At 37.5% G+C, this 19,601-nt stretch overlaps 1 protein-coding gene across 10 annotated transcripts in view; it reads left to right on the top strand.

The window, feature by feature from the left end:
- The window catches only part of BBS9 (Bardet-Biedl syndrome 9), a 315,416-nt gene that overhangs the window by 142,061 nt on the left and 153,754 nt on the right, over window positions 1-19,601 (top strand). For all 10 annotated transcript variants that reach the window (XR_003495378.3, XM_072033266.1, XM_072033263.1 and 7 more), the window contains one exon: window positions 659-841. Coding sequence is in view for 9 of the 10 variants with exons in the window: in XM_072033266.1 (XP_071889367.1) it covers window positions 659-841 (183 nt within the window). In the remaining variant the exon portion in view is untranslated. The remainder of the gene's footprint in view (window positions 1-658; window positions 842-19,601) is intronic.

Raw genomic sequence — 19,601 nt, 5'->3', positions numbered from 1 at the left:
ACTCAGTCAAACTATCCTACCATCTTACAAGAGATGAATCTGCCATTTTACTTTATTTTAAAAATTCTTTCAATATCTATGGCAGTTATGTTAAAGCAATATTGCTGTCAGAAACATGATCCATAATGTTTACTTTTTGGCATAAATGCTGAAACAACTAGTGCAAAACAGAGAGAGATCGGGGAATTAATAAAGTTACAGATGGCTATCATGTGGAAATAATCATATATTGCATTTTTAGTGGAATAAAATCAATGTATTGCTTTTGATTAATACAGTAGGCTTGCTGGTTATACAGGGATTAGCGTTGTGTGGTATAAACCTGAAAGGTAGTTGGTTATCCTGTATTATGTGTCATGATGAGGATCAATTTCAGGAATGCCTTAAGAATACACACTAAACAGAATAATTTCTACATTGCTTGCAGTACTAGATAGATTAATTATATTGCCATCTGTACTTGAAATTATCTTGGGTATGCAAAGGAAAAATCTAGATAAATGATAACTCACTTAATACTCTGTGGTTTTTGTTTATGGAAGACAGAATTCCTCAGGATATTCTACAGAAAAAACAAGAGTGTGCCAAATGTAATTTTAGTGTTAAGTGTTCATGGATGGTAAAAATTATACTTAATAGAAGTTTGTAATTTTTGCAGGTAATAGCTCTAGCAGATGCAGCAGAAGAAAACCAAGCCAACATGTTCCAGGCATTCACAAAGTTGAAAAGTGCCACCCATCTGGTGATTATGCTGATCAGTCTGTGGCAGAAACTCAACGCTGACCAAATTGCTATTATGGAAGCTGCATTTTTGCCATTAGCAGAAGATACACAAGAGCTGGTAAGAATCTTTAAGAATTACTTGAAAAATGCTATTTAGACGAGTTTAAGAGCTTAAATTTACATGTTTGTCTGTGCTCTTTGTTGGAGATGATTCTTTGAAGCAATCAAGTAGGTGTGTAATGCAACCTGTATGGTTTCACACTGAATTAGAAAAGTAGGACTAAGTAACAGAACGGTTCATGAGAAGATAGTTTAGAATCATAGAACATCTTGCTTAATGATGCAGTCACAGCCACGCCACAGATGCTTGTGCTTGCTGATGTCCCTGGCCAGCCATAAAACATCTGTTGCTCTCTGGACACGCTCATTCGGCTTGCAACCTCATGTCCTAACCTCACATATTGCTGTCATGTTGCAGCCTCATTGTTGCTGCCTCATCTCACAGCCTCAAGTACCAACATCATACCCCAGCATCTGTTTTGGGTTTGTATGGCAACATTTTGGTAGTGTGGGAGCCGTGTGGGTGACTTCTGTGGTAAGAGACCAAGAGCTGCCCCATTTCAGAGAAGATCCAGTTCCAGGTGGCTCCAAAAGGGAACCTCTGCTGGCTGAGGCTGGTACTTCCATGCACAATGGTGGCACTTCTGTGGTAACATATTTAAGAAAGACTCCAAAACGCTGCACACAGCATATGGGTGACAGGACTGAGGAAATGTGAGAGAGACAGCCTTGCAGACACCAAGGTCAGTGAAGGAGGAGGCAGGAGACGCTCCAGGTGCCAGAGCAGAAGTTCCACTACTGGCTATGGAGAGAGGAACATGGTGAAGTAGGCTGTCCACTTGTAGCTTGTGTTATGTGTTGGAGCGGATCTCCAAGTTGCAGCCTGTTGAGGACCAACGCAAGAGCAAGAGGATGTGGCCTGAAGGAGGCTGCAGCATGTAGGGAGCACATGCAGGATCTGAATTACAGCTGGAAGTGCAGCCCATGAAGACCAGTCCATGCTGGAGCAGTCTGCTCCTGAAGGACTGCGCCCTGTGGTACAGCTCCTGGGCTGGCACTTCTCAGGCCGCCAGGAATTCGTTTCTGCCCCAGGTTCAGGAGAATTCTTCTGTCAGCTTTTTTCCTGCTAGGGCATGGTCACCTTTATGGCTGCTGCCCTCATCCAGTTACCCAATGCCATGATAATTTCCCATCCCCCAAATGACTTCCAACTCAGTTGCTTTTTAGGATTTATTTATTCTTTCTTAAATGCCAGGCCCAGCCTGGTGGCCTGCATGTTCACCAGCCCCTGGCTCCTCCTGCTGGGCCCTTCACAGCCATGACAGATCCTCGGGGTTGATGTTCAGTGGAGACTGGGGCTGCCTGCACCCATCCTGCTCCCAGTGCCAGGAGAAGCTGCGGACAAGCTGTCGTGGCGTGGCGGGGCTGCAATCCCTGCGCCTGGGCGAGACGCTGCGGGACCGGTAGCTGGAGGGGCTCCGCCATCGCTGCTGCTGCCATCGCCACCCCAGCCCTGCGTTGCGCTGGAACCTTCCCCAGGGCTGGTGGGCCGAGGCATCCTGCATGGGGTGCGGCACCAGCCTCACAATGGCGATGATGGGCTGGCGGCAGAGTGGGCAGGTGGCTCTGTAGGCGGCCCAGGGCTGGATGCATTCCCTGCAGAAGCAGTGCCTGCAGGGGTCCAGTTGTGCTGCATCAGCCAGCGGGCCCAGGCAGATGGTGCAGCTCTCTTCTACTGGGGCCTCTGATGGCAGCTCCTGGTGTGGCTGGCTCATTGTCCCCGCGGCCACTCTGGCGTGGAGATGCTTGTTGTTCCCGGGACGCTGCTCTGATGTCAAAGGAGCTGATTGTCAAGAGGAAATGGGCCCAGTAAAGTGGGAACGTGCATGAGAACTCAAGAGTTGTTTGAAGAATATCAAGAACATTGTTAGCTCTTGACTGCTCCAGGAGGGTGGTAGAAATGAACAGCATCTGTTGGTTACCTGAAGTCATGGTGTCCTATGCTTTCTTAGGCATAACAGTTAAAAATGGTATAAAACAGCCCTGATTTTTACCCAGAACAGAGCTCCTTTTGTCTAAGAAACTTCCTGTGCTGGTCTGTGGAGAGGGGAGCCAATGCTGGAGCAGTCCGCTCCTGAAGGACTGTACCCTATGGGCTGGCAGTTCTCAGGCTGGCAGGCATTTTCTTCTGCCCCAGGTTCAGGAGAACTTCTGTCAGCCTTTTTCCCATTAAGGCATAGTCACCTTTATGGCTTCTCCCATTACCCAGGCTTTCCCATGCCCATGATGATTTCTTGTCCCTCAAATGACTTCCCATCCTTGAGTATCCCACCACCTCTGTCCTCTCTTGGTTACCTGAAGTTACTCTTATGTCTCATCGGTATAAAAAGAGCCTGATTTTTACACTAAATGTAGCTTCTTTCCTTTGAGATGCTTCCTGTACTGCGCGTGATTCTCTTTTCCTAGTGTTCGCGTTGTCTCTTACTGTTATTTAGTTATTTTTTCCTCCTAAAAGGGGTTGGAGCTTTGCTCCAATGTCACATTAACTGATTTTTACTATCACGATGTATATTTCCACTACTTGTAATCACTACTACTGTCAGTTATTGCTATACTCTTAGCATATACTACAGTGATGAATTTTCTTTCTGGTAGTATCTATATCTACATAGATGGTTGTATAGGTAGTATCTGTGGTTGCTTAGTTTCCATCTTCACAAAGTCCTGGAATCTTACAGTATCCTATGTTAGAATGAAAACACAAGTATCATTGATTTCAGCTTCCTGGCTCCACACAGTGCCTCCTAAAATTCAAACCCTATGTCTGAAAGTATTCTCCAAATACTTCTAGAACTTTGACAGACTCAGAGCCATTACTGCTTCCCTGGAGAGCCTGTCCTAGTGCCCAATCACCCTCTCAGTGTAGAACCTTTCCCTAATAACCAGCCTGAGCCTCCCCTGTCACAGCTCCAGGCCATACCCTGTTGCTGTTCCCAGACAGGAGAGCTCAGTGCCTGTCCCTCCATAGTAGACTCTATCTTTACAGCTCTGTGTAGGGTTTTTGCAATGTACAGTGATTTAAGATTTTAATCTTGAAAACTTAAAGTGGTTTACTGCCATTTGGAAAGTCTGTGCAAAGATCTAAGTGAACTTCACATCATCTACAGTTTCAACTGTGAAAAAAAGTATGTTTTGGTACTTTACACGATGTTGACCCATAGCAGGCAAAGCAAAACAGTTTTGATCAGATTTGCTTTGGACTTTTGGCTCATTTAAAACCTGTAAATCAAGCTGCACAACTGAGGTGTATGTATTCTTATGAATAGAATTGCAGGAAGATTCACATCAATTTCATAAAAGCCCAAACAGCCATTATTTGCATGACTCCCTTTTATTTTGCCATCAGACATCACATTGGCTTTGACACGTTTTGATAAATCATGGGGAAATCTGTAGTGTATCATATAATACGAGATATCACTTTAATATATAACTCAATGTGGTTTCAGTATAGTAGTTCACAATATTCCATGTTAAAGCTGTAAGACCCCACATAAATATTGTTAAGATGTGCATCCTGCAGAGCAGCCAGGATGAAAAATGTAAACCAGCAATGACTGGAGGTGGAAATGGGTAATGAAACCTTTACAAAACATTGAAATACATGCCATATTGAAGTTGTTATGGAATGACAGAAATCTGAATGTAATTAAGGAGAAGTAGAATTAAGCAGGGCAGGGAAGAGGGGAATCTGACATAACAGTATTTATGGACAGAAGCTCCTAGCTAGTGTTCATGTTTCCTTGCAAGCAGTTGAGTGGAACTGTAGTGAAAGAAAGTACTCTGAAGGATTTTTTGTTTACTCAAACAATTCTGCACAATAGCTTGCTGTATTTTTATTTGGATGGAATGTGTTAGAAGACAGTTTGAATGCAGTGTACCTCTCCAGAATATTTTCTGCTTTGTTAACAGTAAGCTATGAGAATGTTGTATTTTTTTTTTTTTTTTAACCAAAGGGAAAGGTTTAGAATATACTTTAACCATAAAAAGAAATGCTTCTCTGACCGTAACATCAACATTATTCTCATACATGCCGTTCCTTTTAGAAAAGATTGCATCTTGTTTTCTAGACCTTTTGGCCACTCCAGTCAGATACTTAGCAAATAAAAAGACGTATTTTGAGTTCCCATTGTCACTATTTTAAAATAAATTTTCTGTTGCTATAAACTTTTAAGAACATGTGAAATCTCATTTTATTGTCTACAAAGGTAAAGCAGATACTACAAGCTTTCAAAATAGTTGTTTAAAATGAAATCTTGGTCTTTTTTCTTGTATTTTGATGATAAGGTCCTTAGGGTTCTGAAAATACCTTTCTTTTTCCCTTTTTCTTGCATTTTCTAATAGCTTAAATGTAAATTCTGTGAGTAACAGATATTTAGCATCATAAATTTTACTTCCAGCAATAAATTTCTAATTAACATCTAAATAGTATTTCTTTGTTTAAACTGACTAAAAGTGTTGCATTTGTTTTGTACGGGAAATATGAGGACATTCCCTGTTTCCAGTGATTCTTCCATGAATTTTATGGAGTCTGAGAAGCATAACATCAGAAATTGCATGAGGTTTCTTGGGTTTTTGCTGTTCTCCAATGAGATAAATAAGGAGCTAATCTGTCAAGGAACTTAGCTGTAGTTTTGTTCCGATCTACTTTGTTACTATTACAGGACTAATTTTGACATATTCAAAATAAAGAAATGTATATTGTCAGTTTCAGAGCATAGCGTTACAATTTTGTGCAAACTACACTTTAAAAAGTACACTAATTTAGAGTCTATATGTTGGTTTTATTATCTATTGAAATGTCTGACTAAATTGTTTTGGAGACAAAAGAAGCCATGATCACTCTAATAATATTAATGATTTATCAGAGATTTTATTGTACAATTCATTTTTCTTAGGAAAGTTGCTGACTGTTTTCCAAGACTAGCATATTTGTCATTAACTTAAATTAGGCATTGGCAACTATTGGATTACTAAAGGGATGTTTTTCAGTCATTACCCTTTTACCAAGCTCTGTTATATTGAGGGAGTTTTCAAAAATTAGTTTGTGATAGAGTATATGTTTACAATCAATAATCATTTTTGGAAGGGAAGGAATTTATCCAGACTAAATTAAAGGGTTCAAGGAGTTCATGCTACATGATAGTTCTGATATAATAGTTGCATGGTGTTTGGATTGACTGGCTCAGATGTCTGATTATTAAACTATTAATACTTTCTTTGTTTAACGTGTTACAAGGAGAGAAAATGTCTGTCAATATTAACATTCTAATTTTAGGACTGATGGAGGGTCCTCAGCAGTATAATCATCAATATAGCTATCAACTTCACTCAAGAATAAATATTTTCATAGTTCTTGTGGTATTACCAAGTAATATCATAAATGCTTTTCATTGCTCAGAATCATCCCTTTCTTGTTATACTTACATTTGTGATGCTATAGTTAATAATAGCTATAAACTATCATCGAAGTACGCTTTCATCTGCTTTTATTTAGGCTTGGCTTGAGAGCAACCAAGTAAACGTCTGTATTCTATCTTAATTTCCTACTGAAGTTGTAAATTGGGCAGGAAAAAACATGCCTGTGGGTAAAATGTGTGTATTTAAGTGACTCTGTGATCTAAGTTTAATAAACTTAAGTTAATGAGTCCACATTTACTTTTTTACAGTGTTGATAGATAAAATAGAAAAGTACACTTACAGGCAATGATGATAAAGAGAAGGTGTCATAAGAAAATCACACAGCGCCTTGGAAGAGTCATCAGAGTTAGTATTAAAAGCCTCTGTGCTTTCTGTATGAAGATGATATGAGCTTAAATCACTAGAAAAAGAAAAGATTGGTAATGTGGAAAAGCTAGGTAGTCTGCTAGGTTTTATGCATGGTAGTAGATAAGTTTTATTGTAGAGTTCTCAAGAAAATTTCAATTTGGGGAAATAATCCTTTATTGATTGAAAGTTTTCAAGATTAAATAAAAGATTAATTCTGTAATTCTAAGAGGTTTAATTCTGTCAAAACTAATGGTATCCAACTTTTTTTCTTGAAATTGTTAATTAATGTTTAGAACTGTTGAAGCTTTGAGCTGATAATTACTTTGTTGGGGAGAGTAGTTTTCATGAGATCTAATTTTTAGAATTTCTATTAAAGTGTTACTTTTCAGTAATTTTTGTAATTAAAGTATAAACCAAACTGGGTCTTAATCATGGTAGAATACACCTGGAATATAATTTTTTTTATGTAACTCATATTTTCTATACTCTCCTTGTTCTTTTTAGCCATATTTGGAATGCAAATCTTCAGCTATGTAACAAAAATATTTTAAAGTAGGCTGAAATATTTTTAATTATATTGTTTACAATGTTCTAGCACACCTTATGGTTTGTAAATACTTTGTAAATACTTTTTCTGCTTCTCTTAAACAAAAAAGGAACCCTTCCTCCCACCCAAAAAAGACACAATCAAACCAAACCAAAAACAACCAACAAAACAAAAAACAGCAGAAACAAAACACAAGGTGTTAGGCAGTGACAAGTGGTAATTTGGAACTAGATTTCTGTATAGTTGTATCAATTTTTTTGAATAGACAAATTTATAGCAGATACCTTTTTCTCCCCTTCTTCTGTACAGAAACTAAATGGTTAATGCATCTGAAAAGAAGTAGTTTCAGGGGGAGAGGCAAGTGAAATTTATTTCCTTTCTTTCCAGATTGGAAAAATGCATTAAATGATGGCTATCTATCATTTTAAAAAAAAAATCAAAATTAATAAATAAGTCTTTTACTTACTGAAATAAAGCCACTTAACAGTATTATTCAAAAAGACTGTTCAAATATGGTCAAGCATCTAAGTCCAGTATAAGTGGAAACAAAATGCTAGTGGCTTTTCAACCTGTAATCACCAAAATAAAGGGAAGAAACTTCAAGGTTTTCTTGCTAAAAATCCTAATTTTCAGTAGGTAAAAAGAAAGTCAAACTGTCTGAAGCTTAGTTTTGGTTGAGGGCAACATAAAAGTCTCAAGTGAGGGAAGGATGAAGGAATGAGATTTCTCACTCCTCCATGGGCAGGAAAGGTACAGTACAGGGGTTAAAAATGGAGTCATAGTGCCTGGATCCTGTCAATGTCTTTTGCTCAGGTATTTATGTGTGGCTCAATTTAGAGAATAAAAGAAGTAAGGGAATGGATCCTCTTCCAGCCCTCTTTGTTTTTGTGTTTTCACTTGGGAGTTAGAGCACTGAGCAGACCACTGCTTTCAGGGGGACCAGGCTACATCAGAGACAGTTAGAGTAGGTGGAGGGAAGGTCATGGGGTTGTAAAGCCACTAAAGTAGTGCAATTTGTTGGGTAACCATTTTTACTTTGTTTTTATTTGTGGTCCCTTAAAAGCAGGGTTTCAAATAGATTGATTACTTGTGAAATTTATAAGGTCTAGAAACAAAAGATCAAATATTTGTGGTAAGTAATTTAAGGGAAAGAGATGATTTGAAGAGTGAAGTGGTAGTCTCAACATTTTTTTAAGCACTATCACAATTCCTCTAGATGTTTGTGTATTATTTGCTTCCTGCAATTAATTTTATTTAGTAAGAAAATTGCGTTACGGCAAACAGCAAATCGCTCTTCATTGGAGGCAAGGCATGCAATGGACAAGTGATTCTTGTCTGTAGCTGAGTTTATTTTTCACAGTGAATTCTGTGGGTAGAATAGAAAAAGTGCAAAGGTTTTGTTGGTTTTAGAAAGAAAGGTTTAGTGTGATCAGTTAAGCCTATTTATGCGTTAAAAAAATCAACGCATCTTCGCTTTATACCTCAAAGGACTAGCAGCTATGTTCAATTGTATTTCCAAATCTTATTTTGTCACTTCTAGATTTTGCAAGAAGGGGACATAAGCTTTTTATTCTTGATTTTTTTAAAAAAGCTTACTTCTAAAGAGCATAGTTTCTAAACACCAAAAAAAAAACCAAAAAAACAACCTAGATGGCACAAAATTAAAGGATTGTTCAGATACAGGATTTGATATGTGTTATGAATTGTAAACTTTTTAAGGACAGAAAGGATCACTGTATTCTTGTCTTGTTTAATTATATTCCCTTGTATCAAACCTCAGAACAAGCATTTGTGCTAGGTATAAACCTTACATTAATGGAGAATCTGACATATCTGTTAGATGTATTATGAAAAATAAGGTTCACTTTTAGAATTAATTTACCAAACTTGATCTATCACTGTCTTTGTTCTGCTGTATTTCAGAGATATTGAAGTTAAACTTCAGTGGGCTTATCTTATTTCTTTGTGTAAATTAGCCTAGGCAGAACCATGCGATTAGTTTGACACCAGCATATATATTCCCTCCTTTAAAATTAACTGGGATATTGTGCAAAGTACTGCAGTTGTCTCAAGAGACACACCCTTTGTGTGATTGATTAAATGAGCTTCTGTTATCAGAAATCTTTCTCTATGTAATACTGTGATGTGAACATCTAAATTTTCTCTTTCTTCAGAAAATGTTATTGATCTAGCTCAGGTACAGAGAGAAGCTGAAACATTTTAGTGTAGTAATAATTACTGAATATGTGCTGCATACCAGAAGTACAGATCACTTGTCATCTGAACAGCTTAATGACACGAGTGATGCATTATGATGATTATGCTAATGTTGTTTACCAAAAAGTCTTAACACTGTATATATATAAATAAGTGTATCTTTCTTTTGGGATGCTTCTTCTTTTAAAGAAGCAGATTGTCATGAGAGGATTCTCTTGGTATTCAAATTGAAAGACCTGCAGACTCTTGCTACAGAATGAAGTACAATGCATATTGTGCTACTGCTTTAAAAATAATTCAATGCTATATTATTATAGTATTTATATATACAAAAAAGAAAACCAGCAGTATTATGTCCTAGTTTCAGTTAGAACAGAGTTAATTTTCTTCGTAGTAGCTGGTAGAATGCTGTGTTTTGGCTTAGGATGAGAAGAGTGCTGATAACACCCCTGTTTTAATTGTTGCAGAGCAGTGCTTATACTAAGCCAAGGACGTCTCAGCTTCTTGCTCTGTCCTGCCAACGGGCAGGCTGGGGATGCAGCAAGAGCTGGGAGGGGACAGACCCAGGAAAGGTGACCCAAACTAGCCAAAGGGGTATTCCATACCATCTGACGTCATGCTAAACAATATATAGGGGTGGCTAGCTGGGGGGAGGGGCCGGACTGCTCAGGGTTAGGCTGGGCATCGGTCAGCGGGTGGTGAGCAATTGCATTGTGCATCACTTGTTGATACACATTATTATTAGTAGTACTATTATCATCATTGTACTATTATTATTATTGTTATTATTGTTGTTATTATTATTGTTATTATTATTTCCCTGTCTTAGTAAACTGTCTTTATCTCAACTCAGGGGCTTCACTTTCCATTTCTCTCCCCCATCCCAGAGAGGGAGGGGGGAGGGTGAGCGAATGGCTGTGTGGTATTTAGCTGCCGGCCGGGTTAAACCACGACATATTATAATACCTGAATTAAAAAAAAAAAAAAAAAAAAAGCTAGCAGTGTATCATATCACTTTCTGAGAAAATAAGATGGAGATACTCCCAATAATCTTATAAAGCTCTAGATTTATATTGAACATATGCCATAACGATATGCAGCTGAATACATTATTTTCCTCAGATATCTGACAGTCACAAATGTTAATAAGAAGGTATATCAAGACCTAATCATTTAACCATCCTATCTTTAATGCATTGTGATTGTGAATTAAAACCAAGAACACCCATCAACAACTTCAGAACCAAAAGCAGTAATATCTAACTATGTATCCCCCCCCAATATTTTGTGGGCATTATTAGATAACCTTTATATATATATTATTTTTTTTTTTCCACATTTTCATGTTGTGTAATCTGTCTTCTTGAATTAGCAAAGATATTACTAGGTAGTGTGAGAAGATATGCCATGCAAATCTTACATATGTTAAAACATCCCAGAAAAAAATCTGTGCCTTTTTTTTTTGTTGTTGTTTTACTATGATTTACAAATTAGCAGATGGAAGTATTTTCTTTCAGTTAATGATAAGGTTCTATGTCTCAGTTTCCTAGATTAACAGATTTCTTTCAGAACTAAAATATATGAGAGGCTGTGCTTTTGTATTTCATATCTTTCAGGACTCATTAGTCAGGCTTCTAAAGCATATTACAGTGACAACCCATTAAAAGATACTATAGTACGAGAAGAAAAAGAATCTCCTCCCCAGGGATATCACTAATACAAAAATAAAAGATTTGGTGAGATACAATAACCCTTTAGCATCTTTCTGTAACTTTTTTTTTTTTTTTTTTATCCAGAGCAAGAATAACAAAATTCAATTTCTCTTCCCTCTATCAAAAATTATCTTGCTGAATCTCACTGAGGTTGTAGAATTCATATATGGCAGACTTATTGTTGGGTGTATAGAATATTTCTGGTAGATGCATGACTTCTAGTGTGTTTGCATGCCTGCAGACAGCTTTGGCAGCATCTGCAAAAACCAGAACAGCACCTTGGTTTATCTAGGTAACTGGTGAAAAGTTTTTAAAGAAAGGAAAGACGAAGTGTTAGATGATTTCAGTGCTAAAAGTCAAAACAACATACTTCTGAAGCTAGGTACAAGGAAGCCAAACCACTCCATTCATGCATTGTACATACAACAGTTTCTTTCATCAGTTCCCAGAAAAGGACCAATAGTTATAAACTATTAGTTTATAAACTAATATATTAATAGTTTAAGTTTGAAAACAGAAGATTGTGAACACACACATATACACACGCAGAAAACCCTAAAAAAAAAATCATGATTTTCGGGATTTAGGAATGGCTTCTACAGAAACCCATGATGTGTGTGAACATTCATGATTTCAAATGTGATGTATTTGTGTTATGACAAATTACCATTACTAGAGAAATAACTGTGTAACTAGATGGTAAGAATTTATACGTTGGAAAACATACCCTCTTTGCTTTTACAAACACCTGCTCTGCCTTAAAGATCTTCATAATTTTCACTGTTGTCTAAAGATAAAATAATAGTAAGAAGATTTTAGTATACACTCTGTATTGTTCTGTTTTTATGAGATGTGGGACAGTTTCAGGCAATGAGGATGGTCAAGGAGGTGAATCATCTCTCCTACAAAGACAGGCTGAGGGAGTTGGGGTTCAGCTTGGAGAGTCTCTGGGGAGACCTTATGGCAGCCTTCCAGTACCTAAAGGAAAGCTGGGGAGGGGAGATAAAAAGCTGGGAGATAAATACTGATCTAATCCCATTCTTACTCTGACCTAATTCTGAGGTTATTTTGGAAGTCTTTCTGCATGAGTGAAGAACATCCTATTCTAAAGGATGCAGTTTTGTCAGTATAGTAAAATTCTACAGCTGGTAATAATCATAATTTGCTTCTGTAAACAGGACTTTCTTCAGGATTGTACTTGAAAAATATTTTAAAATTACTTGATTCATAGTCATGATTGAATGCAGCTTTCAGAACCTTTGTTGAGTAACCCTCAGTTTGCTAGATTCCTGAAACATTTACTCCTTTAATACTTCTGATTTTCTGCATTATATTTCCTTGATAAAATGTTCATTTAGGACCACCAATTTTAAAAGCCAAATACTGCATATGCTCTAAGATAGCTTCAGAAATACTGTTTAAATTTCCAAGGCTTCAGCTTGGAAAAAAGTGTTTCAGCTTTCCTTCCATACCTGAAGAAGATATTATGGAAAGAGATTTTAATAAATACAGATTTAAGATGAAAATAATAATAATAAAAAAATCCATACAATAGAATTTTCCCCAAACTCTTAGTCTTCTGTTTTGAGCAGAAGAGTTCAGTGGTTTGTGGATTGTGCTTCAGAGGGCAAAAATACCAGAGGAGTAATGAACTTTTAAACAGAAAGTGTACTTCTCAGGAAAGAATCTATCATACAGATTTACGTACTCTGTATTTTCAGGTGAAGTTGCCATAGGATATCAATATGCATTTACCAAGCAGAACTCAAAATGAGCAGTTCTTGTAGAGAGTTCTTCATGCTGCAGGAATTTCTATTAAGTAAATATTCTGACACTGAACAATTAAAGGTGCTGTTCCTGCTATCACTTGCTATTACAGCACAGTAGTGAAGAAATGACAAATGTATATATGACAGACTGCAAAAACAAACAAAAAACCCAAGCCAAACAACAATTAAAAATACTCCAAACCTATTTATTCACAAAGAATTAAAAAAAATCTATTGTAACTGCAGTCTAATTCAGTTTGATATTACTATTTGAAATAGGAGCTGATAGTGGCTATCACGAATACTCGTTAATAATGCATTTAATAGCTCTGCACAGACCTGTTGTGCCATAATAAAAAACTTAGACTAGTTCAATAAATTTTAAGAGGTCTCTCATACAGTTTCATGTATTATTTGATTTCTTTCCAAACTTTTCTATCTGTCATTCTTCATAGGTTCTTTAATTTTTTATACCTTAAATATCCGATGCATCATGATCCCTACAGAGATTGATTATTCAGGAGATGATATCTTGTGGTCAGAGGTATTCAGATGTTACCTTGTATATTCCCAGTTTTTGCATGTCTTTTATTCCTTGTGTTTTTAGTAATATATATATATATATATAAGTAATATATATATATATATATTTAAGTAGGGATTATTTCTTTGTATGATGTGTCCAAATCCTTAGTAAGGTTTATGTATTTATAATGCATCTCTTCACAGTAAGTTAAAATGCCAGAATAACTATATGACAAATAAGGATGGCTCAGCTGGCCAAGCCCCTATCCATCATTTATCAGCAGTCCTGGCTATCGGGGGAGGTCCCAGCTGACTGGCGGCTAGCAAATGTGACGCCCATCTACAAGAAGGGCCGGAGGGCAGACCCGGGGAACTACAGGCCGGTCAGTTTGACCTCAGTACCAGGGAAGCTCATGGAGCAGATCCTCTTGGGAGTCATCATGCGGCACTTGAAGGGCAAGCAGGCGATCAGGCCCAGTCAGCATGGGTTTATGGAAGGCAGATCCTGCTTGACGAACCTGATCTCCTTCTACGACAAAGTGACGCGCTGGGTGGACGAGGGAAAGGCTGTGGATGTGGTCTACCTTGACTTCAGCAAGGCTTTTGACACCGTTTCCCACAGCATTCTCCTCAAGAAACTGGCTGCTCTTGGCTTGGACTGGCGCACGCTTCGTTGGGTTAGAAACTGGCTGGATAGCCGGGCCCAGAGAGTTGTGGTAAATGGAGCCAAGTCCAGTTGGAGGCCAGTCACTAGTGGCGTCCCCCAGGGCTCGGTGCTGGGGCCGGTCCTCTTTAACATCTTCATCAATGATCTGGATGAGGGCATTGAGTGCACCCTCAGTAAGTTTGCAGATGACACCAAGCTAGGTGCGTGTGTCGATCTGCTTGAGGGTAGGAAGGCTCTGCAGGAGGATCTGGATAGGCTGCACCGATGGGCTGAGGTCAACTGTATGAAGTTTAACAAGGCCAAGTGCCGGGTCCTGCACCTGGGGCGCAATAACCCCAAGAAGAGCTACAGGCTGGGAGAGGAATGGCTGGAGAGCTGCCAGGCAGAGAAGGACCTGGGAGTGATGGTGGACAGTCGGCTGAATATGAGCCAGCAGTGTGCTCAGGTGGCCAAGAAGGCCAACGGCATCCTGGCTTGTATCAGAAACACTGTGACCAGCAGGGCTAGGGAGGTGATCGTCCCCCTGTACTCGGCTCTGGTGAGGCCGCACCTCGAGTACTGTGTTCAGTTCTGGGCCCCTCGCTACAAGAAGGACATCGAGGTGCTTGAGCGGGTCCAGAGAAGGGCGACGAAGCTGGTGAGGGGCCTGGAGAGCAAGTCCTATGAGGAGCGGCTGAAGGAGCTGGGCTTGTTCAGCCTAGAGAAAAGGAGGCTCAGGGGTGACCTTATCACTCTGTATAAGTATATTAAAGGAGGCTCTAGCGAGATGGGGGTTGGCCTGTTCTCCCATGTGCCTGGTGACAGGACGAGGGGGAATGGGCTAAAGTTGCGCCAGGGGAGTTTTAGGTTAGATGTTAGGAAGAATTTCTTTACTGAAAGGGTTGTTAGACATTGGAACAGGCTGCCCAGGGAGGTGGTTGAGTCACCATCCCTGGAAGTCTTCAAAAGACGTTTAGATGTAGAACTTAGGGATATGGTTTAGTGGGGACTGTTAGTGTTAGGTCAGAGGTTGGACTCGATGATCTTGAGGTCTCTTCCAACCTAGAGATTCTGTGATTCTGTGATTCTGTGATGCTTTTCTGCTTAAAATTATCTTCCCTTGAATTAAAATGAAAGTCACCTGCTGTTTGTAACTTCTTCTAGAATTTAAGTGTCTTTTAAAGTTTCTTCATTTTTTTCTGTTTTGGATGTTCAGCTATATCCTCACCTTGATATTACTTTCAGAATTCTGGAAATTCCTATTAGAATGTAATTATTTTTTATGCCATTAAAAATAAAATTAGTAAATAACCTTAAGGATATTAAGTATAATATTTGATCAAAGGAGGGTATGACTAAAGAGAGCAGAATAAATACAAGAACTTTGGTTGCTTCTTTTTCTACTGTGTGTTAACCACAAATGTTCCTCTTATATGTTTAATAGGTTTGGAATGTATTTAAGCTTGAGTCATTTGTCTGGATTTTCATCAGATTTGAAAAATCCCAATAGTCTGTAGGATTTTACTATTTCCTTGCTTTTACATATTCTAGTGGTGTTTGTTGTTGTATAGTATAATAAGTATAAGAAGTATAATTTTTTTGTCCATGTGTTATTTTTTAACAAAAGTAAATTCTAGCCAATTCTAGTATAAACTTTGAATGTCATTTTAAATGCACAATGTTGAAGAAGAAAACTGCTTTTATATTACATGGATAATTCTTTAACCAATTTATATGGATCTTAAAAAATGCATTGTCCCGTGAGACTGTGCCTTCAAAGTTAATATGTTAAGATTTCAGTAATATTCTTCATGCATTTTTTTTCCAGAAGTGACACAGGTATAGTCTTTTCCAGTTACACGCACAAGGAAACATCTTGTTAGCTCTTGTTCTGGCAGAACAGGCACATGTTACATGCCATCTTTCTGGATGCTGTAGGTGTTATCTGCTGTTAAAGAAACAAATAGGCACATTTGAAATGTAGGATATGCTTAAAGGGTGTGAGATAGGATGACATGGAAAATTCCTGGCAAAAGCTGCTGATGGCCTTTGTCAGAGAGTTCCAGTTCAGTAGCCCTGGATTAGTGATTTGTCAAGTTCGTGTGTGTAACACTAAGATAACTTTCTAAATCACTGTGAAATCAAAATGTTGAGAGAGATATGGCTAGTGTTTCTTATGAATTAGGATAAAGGACTAATATATTAAGACTTCCAGGTTTACAAGACTGACTTTTACTATTTAGATAGGCATAAATGCCAAGGTTTTCTTTCATTCATTAAGGTGAGTTTCCAAGTATTCTAACGTTTTTGAGAGCTGATGAAATCATTATTGTGACTAAAATCAAAAAGTAAGATGTAGCCAGACAAATTTCTGAGTTAACAGCTGTAAGAATTCCTGTAATTTGACCTGCAACAGTTTTGCATAGTTTTTGTGGTATTTTACCTTGCATTTGCATTCTTTTCAGTACTGTCTTGGCTATCACTCTAGGATAAATTAATAGATAATCTGAAAGTGGCTCTTACCTTAGAAATAATAATAACATTAATAGCGATAAAGACTTTCAAGGTAAAGTCTGGCTACTGAGGACAACTATGAGCAGTCTTACGGTTGGCTGATGTGCCATTAGAATGATTTATTTACACTTAAGGCAGCTAGTATTAATTTATAGCTGTCTCAATTTTCCCAGTCCCCGAGTTCTGTTAATTCCATAAAGCAGTAGCTCTTCTTGAATTAATCTCCCAACAGACACTTTTTTATTTTTATTTTTATTTTTATTTTTATTTTTATTTTTATTTTATTTTTTTCCCCTCCTGAGCACATTGTCCTCTAGATCCTTTCCCTGGAATGTCCTCAGCCCTACACTATTTCTGAACTCTTACAGCAGCCACTTCCTTCCGCTTACATCTCGAGCTCTGCTCCATGTAGTGCACTCTGCTTCCCCATCCAGAAACCCTGTCCAGGTTATTTTCAGGTTGGAGAAACTGTGCTCTAACCAGTATTATTATTTATTTTGATCTGTTCTTCCTACAATGATGCTGCACTTTCCTGTCTAAAATGTTTTCTGTTGAGAGTTTTGAGTGAGTTTTATTTGACTTTAGACTTATGAAGGGATTTAGCAGCAAGCTCTGCTGAAAAAAAAAGTTTCTGTATATAGGACAAGTAGCTATGAAAATGACTATATCTAACCTTTTAGAAAAATATGACTATTTTTAGTCATAGTGGGCTTTCAGTATCTGCAAGCATTCTTTGAGGTGCTGCTGCTCTTCTGTATTACCTAGCATAAGAATGGAACTGGCTCTGAAAGTCTTTGTTGTTAGACTTCTGGGCAAACAATTCTGCTTGAAGTTGTTTGTAAATTTCAGAGTAAAAGGCACAACAAAGATTCCAGTAACTTCCCATCTTATCTATGTATTTGTTGAAATACGCAGACTTCTAGGACAAAACATTCACCTCACAACCACAGCAAAAACTATCCTTGGTTTGTACTGTTTTCTAAACATTCCCCTATCAAAAATCTTGTGGCAATTAGAACGATGTTTCTTTCTTTTGCAGGCTAAATCATTAACTCATTAACCTCATATCCTTTCAAACCTTGTAGGTATCATCTCCAATCTAAATACTTTTATAGGGGGTGGTATTTACATATTTGCTTTATGTTGTCTTTTGTTTTGCTTTCATATAAGAAGGATGTTTTCATCAATCTAATTTTGAGTGGTAAAATAGTTGATTATGTTGACCTATTATTTACATTTCCTATATTAAGCATCACAAAGTGAACTAGCATTTGCAAAGAGAACCACTTGCTTGTCTCTTACGTCTAGAGAAGAAAAACACTTGAAGACTAATAACTGGGCAAAACTGAATTCCATGGTTATCTATGTTAAAATAGAGGAAAATTTACTGTGGACATTGCATTGGGGTTAATTATGAATATCAATTATCCTTGTTGGTTGTGTAATGATGGAATGTAATAAACTAGTTAGTTTCCAGCTTCACAGCACAAACCCCCCATCTGTTCAAGTTTCTGTGTTTTGGTCTACACACCAGTCTTGAGTACTTTGTGTTCAGAGGCTTTGGGAATTTAAGCTTTGGTATGTTAACTGAATTTATTTACAACAATTTCAGAATAGTAAAGAAGAGTAAAAGCTGTTTCATATAAAATCTGAGCATTCGTTCACAACACACCCCAGGGCTCCTTCTCATCCTCTAGTTGAATTTTTTCTTTGCTTATGTGTGTGTGTTCTCTTTAGAGCTCGAGAATTATTGTTGAATTAAAAATAAATCTAGGTATTTACATCTATTATGGGTTTTCATTACAGGGCAAGAGATTGCTGGAGCAAAAGTCTTCTGTACAACTACATTCTCAATGTAACGATGATTTTTAACTTTTCAGAACAGGGATTTAACTAAAAGTACTTATTGGGCTGCTTGTGCAAAGCTACATATCTGTATGAGTAGTTGCTATAATCTGGTCCAGGTAAAACTTCATTTGCAAAACTAGTTGTAATTTCAAATGGCTTGGTAATCTAAAGAAAATGTGGTTTTATGCACTCAAAACATATTTAAGACAGTCCTGTAAGCTATCTTTGCAACTCATTGATTTGACTGCCCCCTATTTCACAATGTTTAGTCAAATCAATTTCTATTACTAGAGAGATCATCAGCTAGAGGAGGCCTAGCTTGGCTGCTTAGATGTTTGTTCACAACTCACTAAAACAATCTTTTTGTGTTAAAACCTTCAGTGTGTATCAAAAAATATTTTAATAATGTCTAATGTCATTCAGTGTTGAGAAAAGTAGATAAACTAAGAGTTTACCTAAGAACTGCTTAAAATTTGGTAAAACTTTTTGAATGATTTTGGTTAAAAGCAACAAATGCTTTTATTTTTCACAGGAAGTGTACATGATGAAACTTGTAGGTAAATGGTATTTTTTGTTTGTTTGTTTGCTTGTTTCAAAGTGACATGTCAGGTTGTACAATATTATTATCTACTCAGGTCCTTCAAATATTTACTAAATCTTGTCTGTGCTGGAAGTGGCTCATCCATGTTATGAGGGAAAATGAGGCAAAAACACTGCACTGATTTGGTCTTCAGATTCTAACAGTGTATTTGATTTGGTTAAAAGATGGTGCAAAGACTCTACTTAACTATTATTTATAAGAGAAAAACAAGGTACCTATGAAAAATATGAAGCTGAGGTTTTTCCCAATTAAAAAGTTAATTTAATGAATTAAGTAATTTTCATATCTGTTTCAGATGATACAATCAATATGATGAATTTGCATGGGTTACTAATATTTCTTCCTGTGAGCATTGAGTCAGTTCTGTTGTGGCAGCTATGAAAAAGCTTGCTGCTTTTGATGATGGATTTCTGGTATCACACCTGTATTGATGGTGTTCCTTTAGCCCCTGAATACACAGAACGATAAACAAAAAGCCATTAGTGAATTTTACAACCATAACTGTAGAAACACTCTTCAGTGTGGGTTTTAGAGTAGACCACTTGCACACCTTCAAATGTTTTTTAGCTTTTTAAAGTATATGGAGTGAAGAAGTTGGTTTTATTTTTTT

This window comes from Anas platyrhynchos, chromosome 2 (assembly GCF_047663525.1).
Source record: "Anas platyrhynchos isolate ZD024472 breed Pekin duck chromosome 2, IASCAAS_PekinDuck_T2T, whole genome shotgun sequence".
Classification (NCBI taxonomy): domain Eukaryota; kingdom Metazoa; phylum Chordata; class Aves; order Anseriformes; family Anatidae; genus Anas; species Anas platyrhynchos.
Note: the sequence above shows the minus strand (reverse complement) of the source record. Positions and strands in the feature narration are given on the sequence as shown.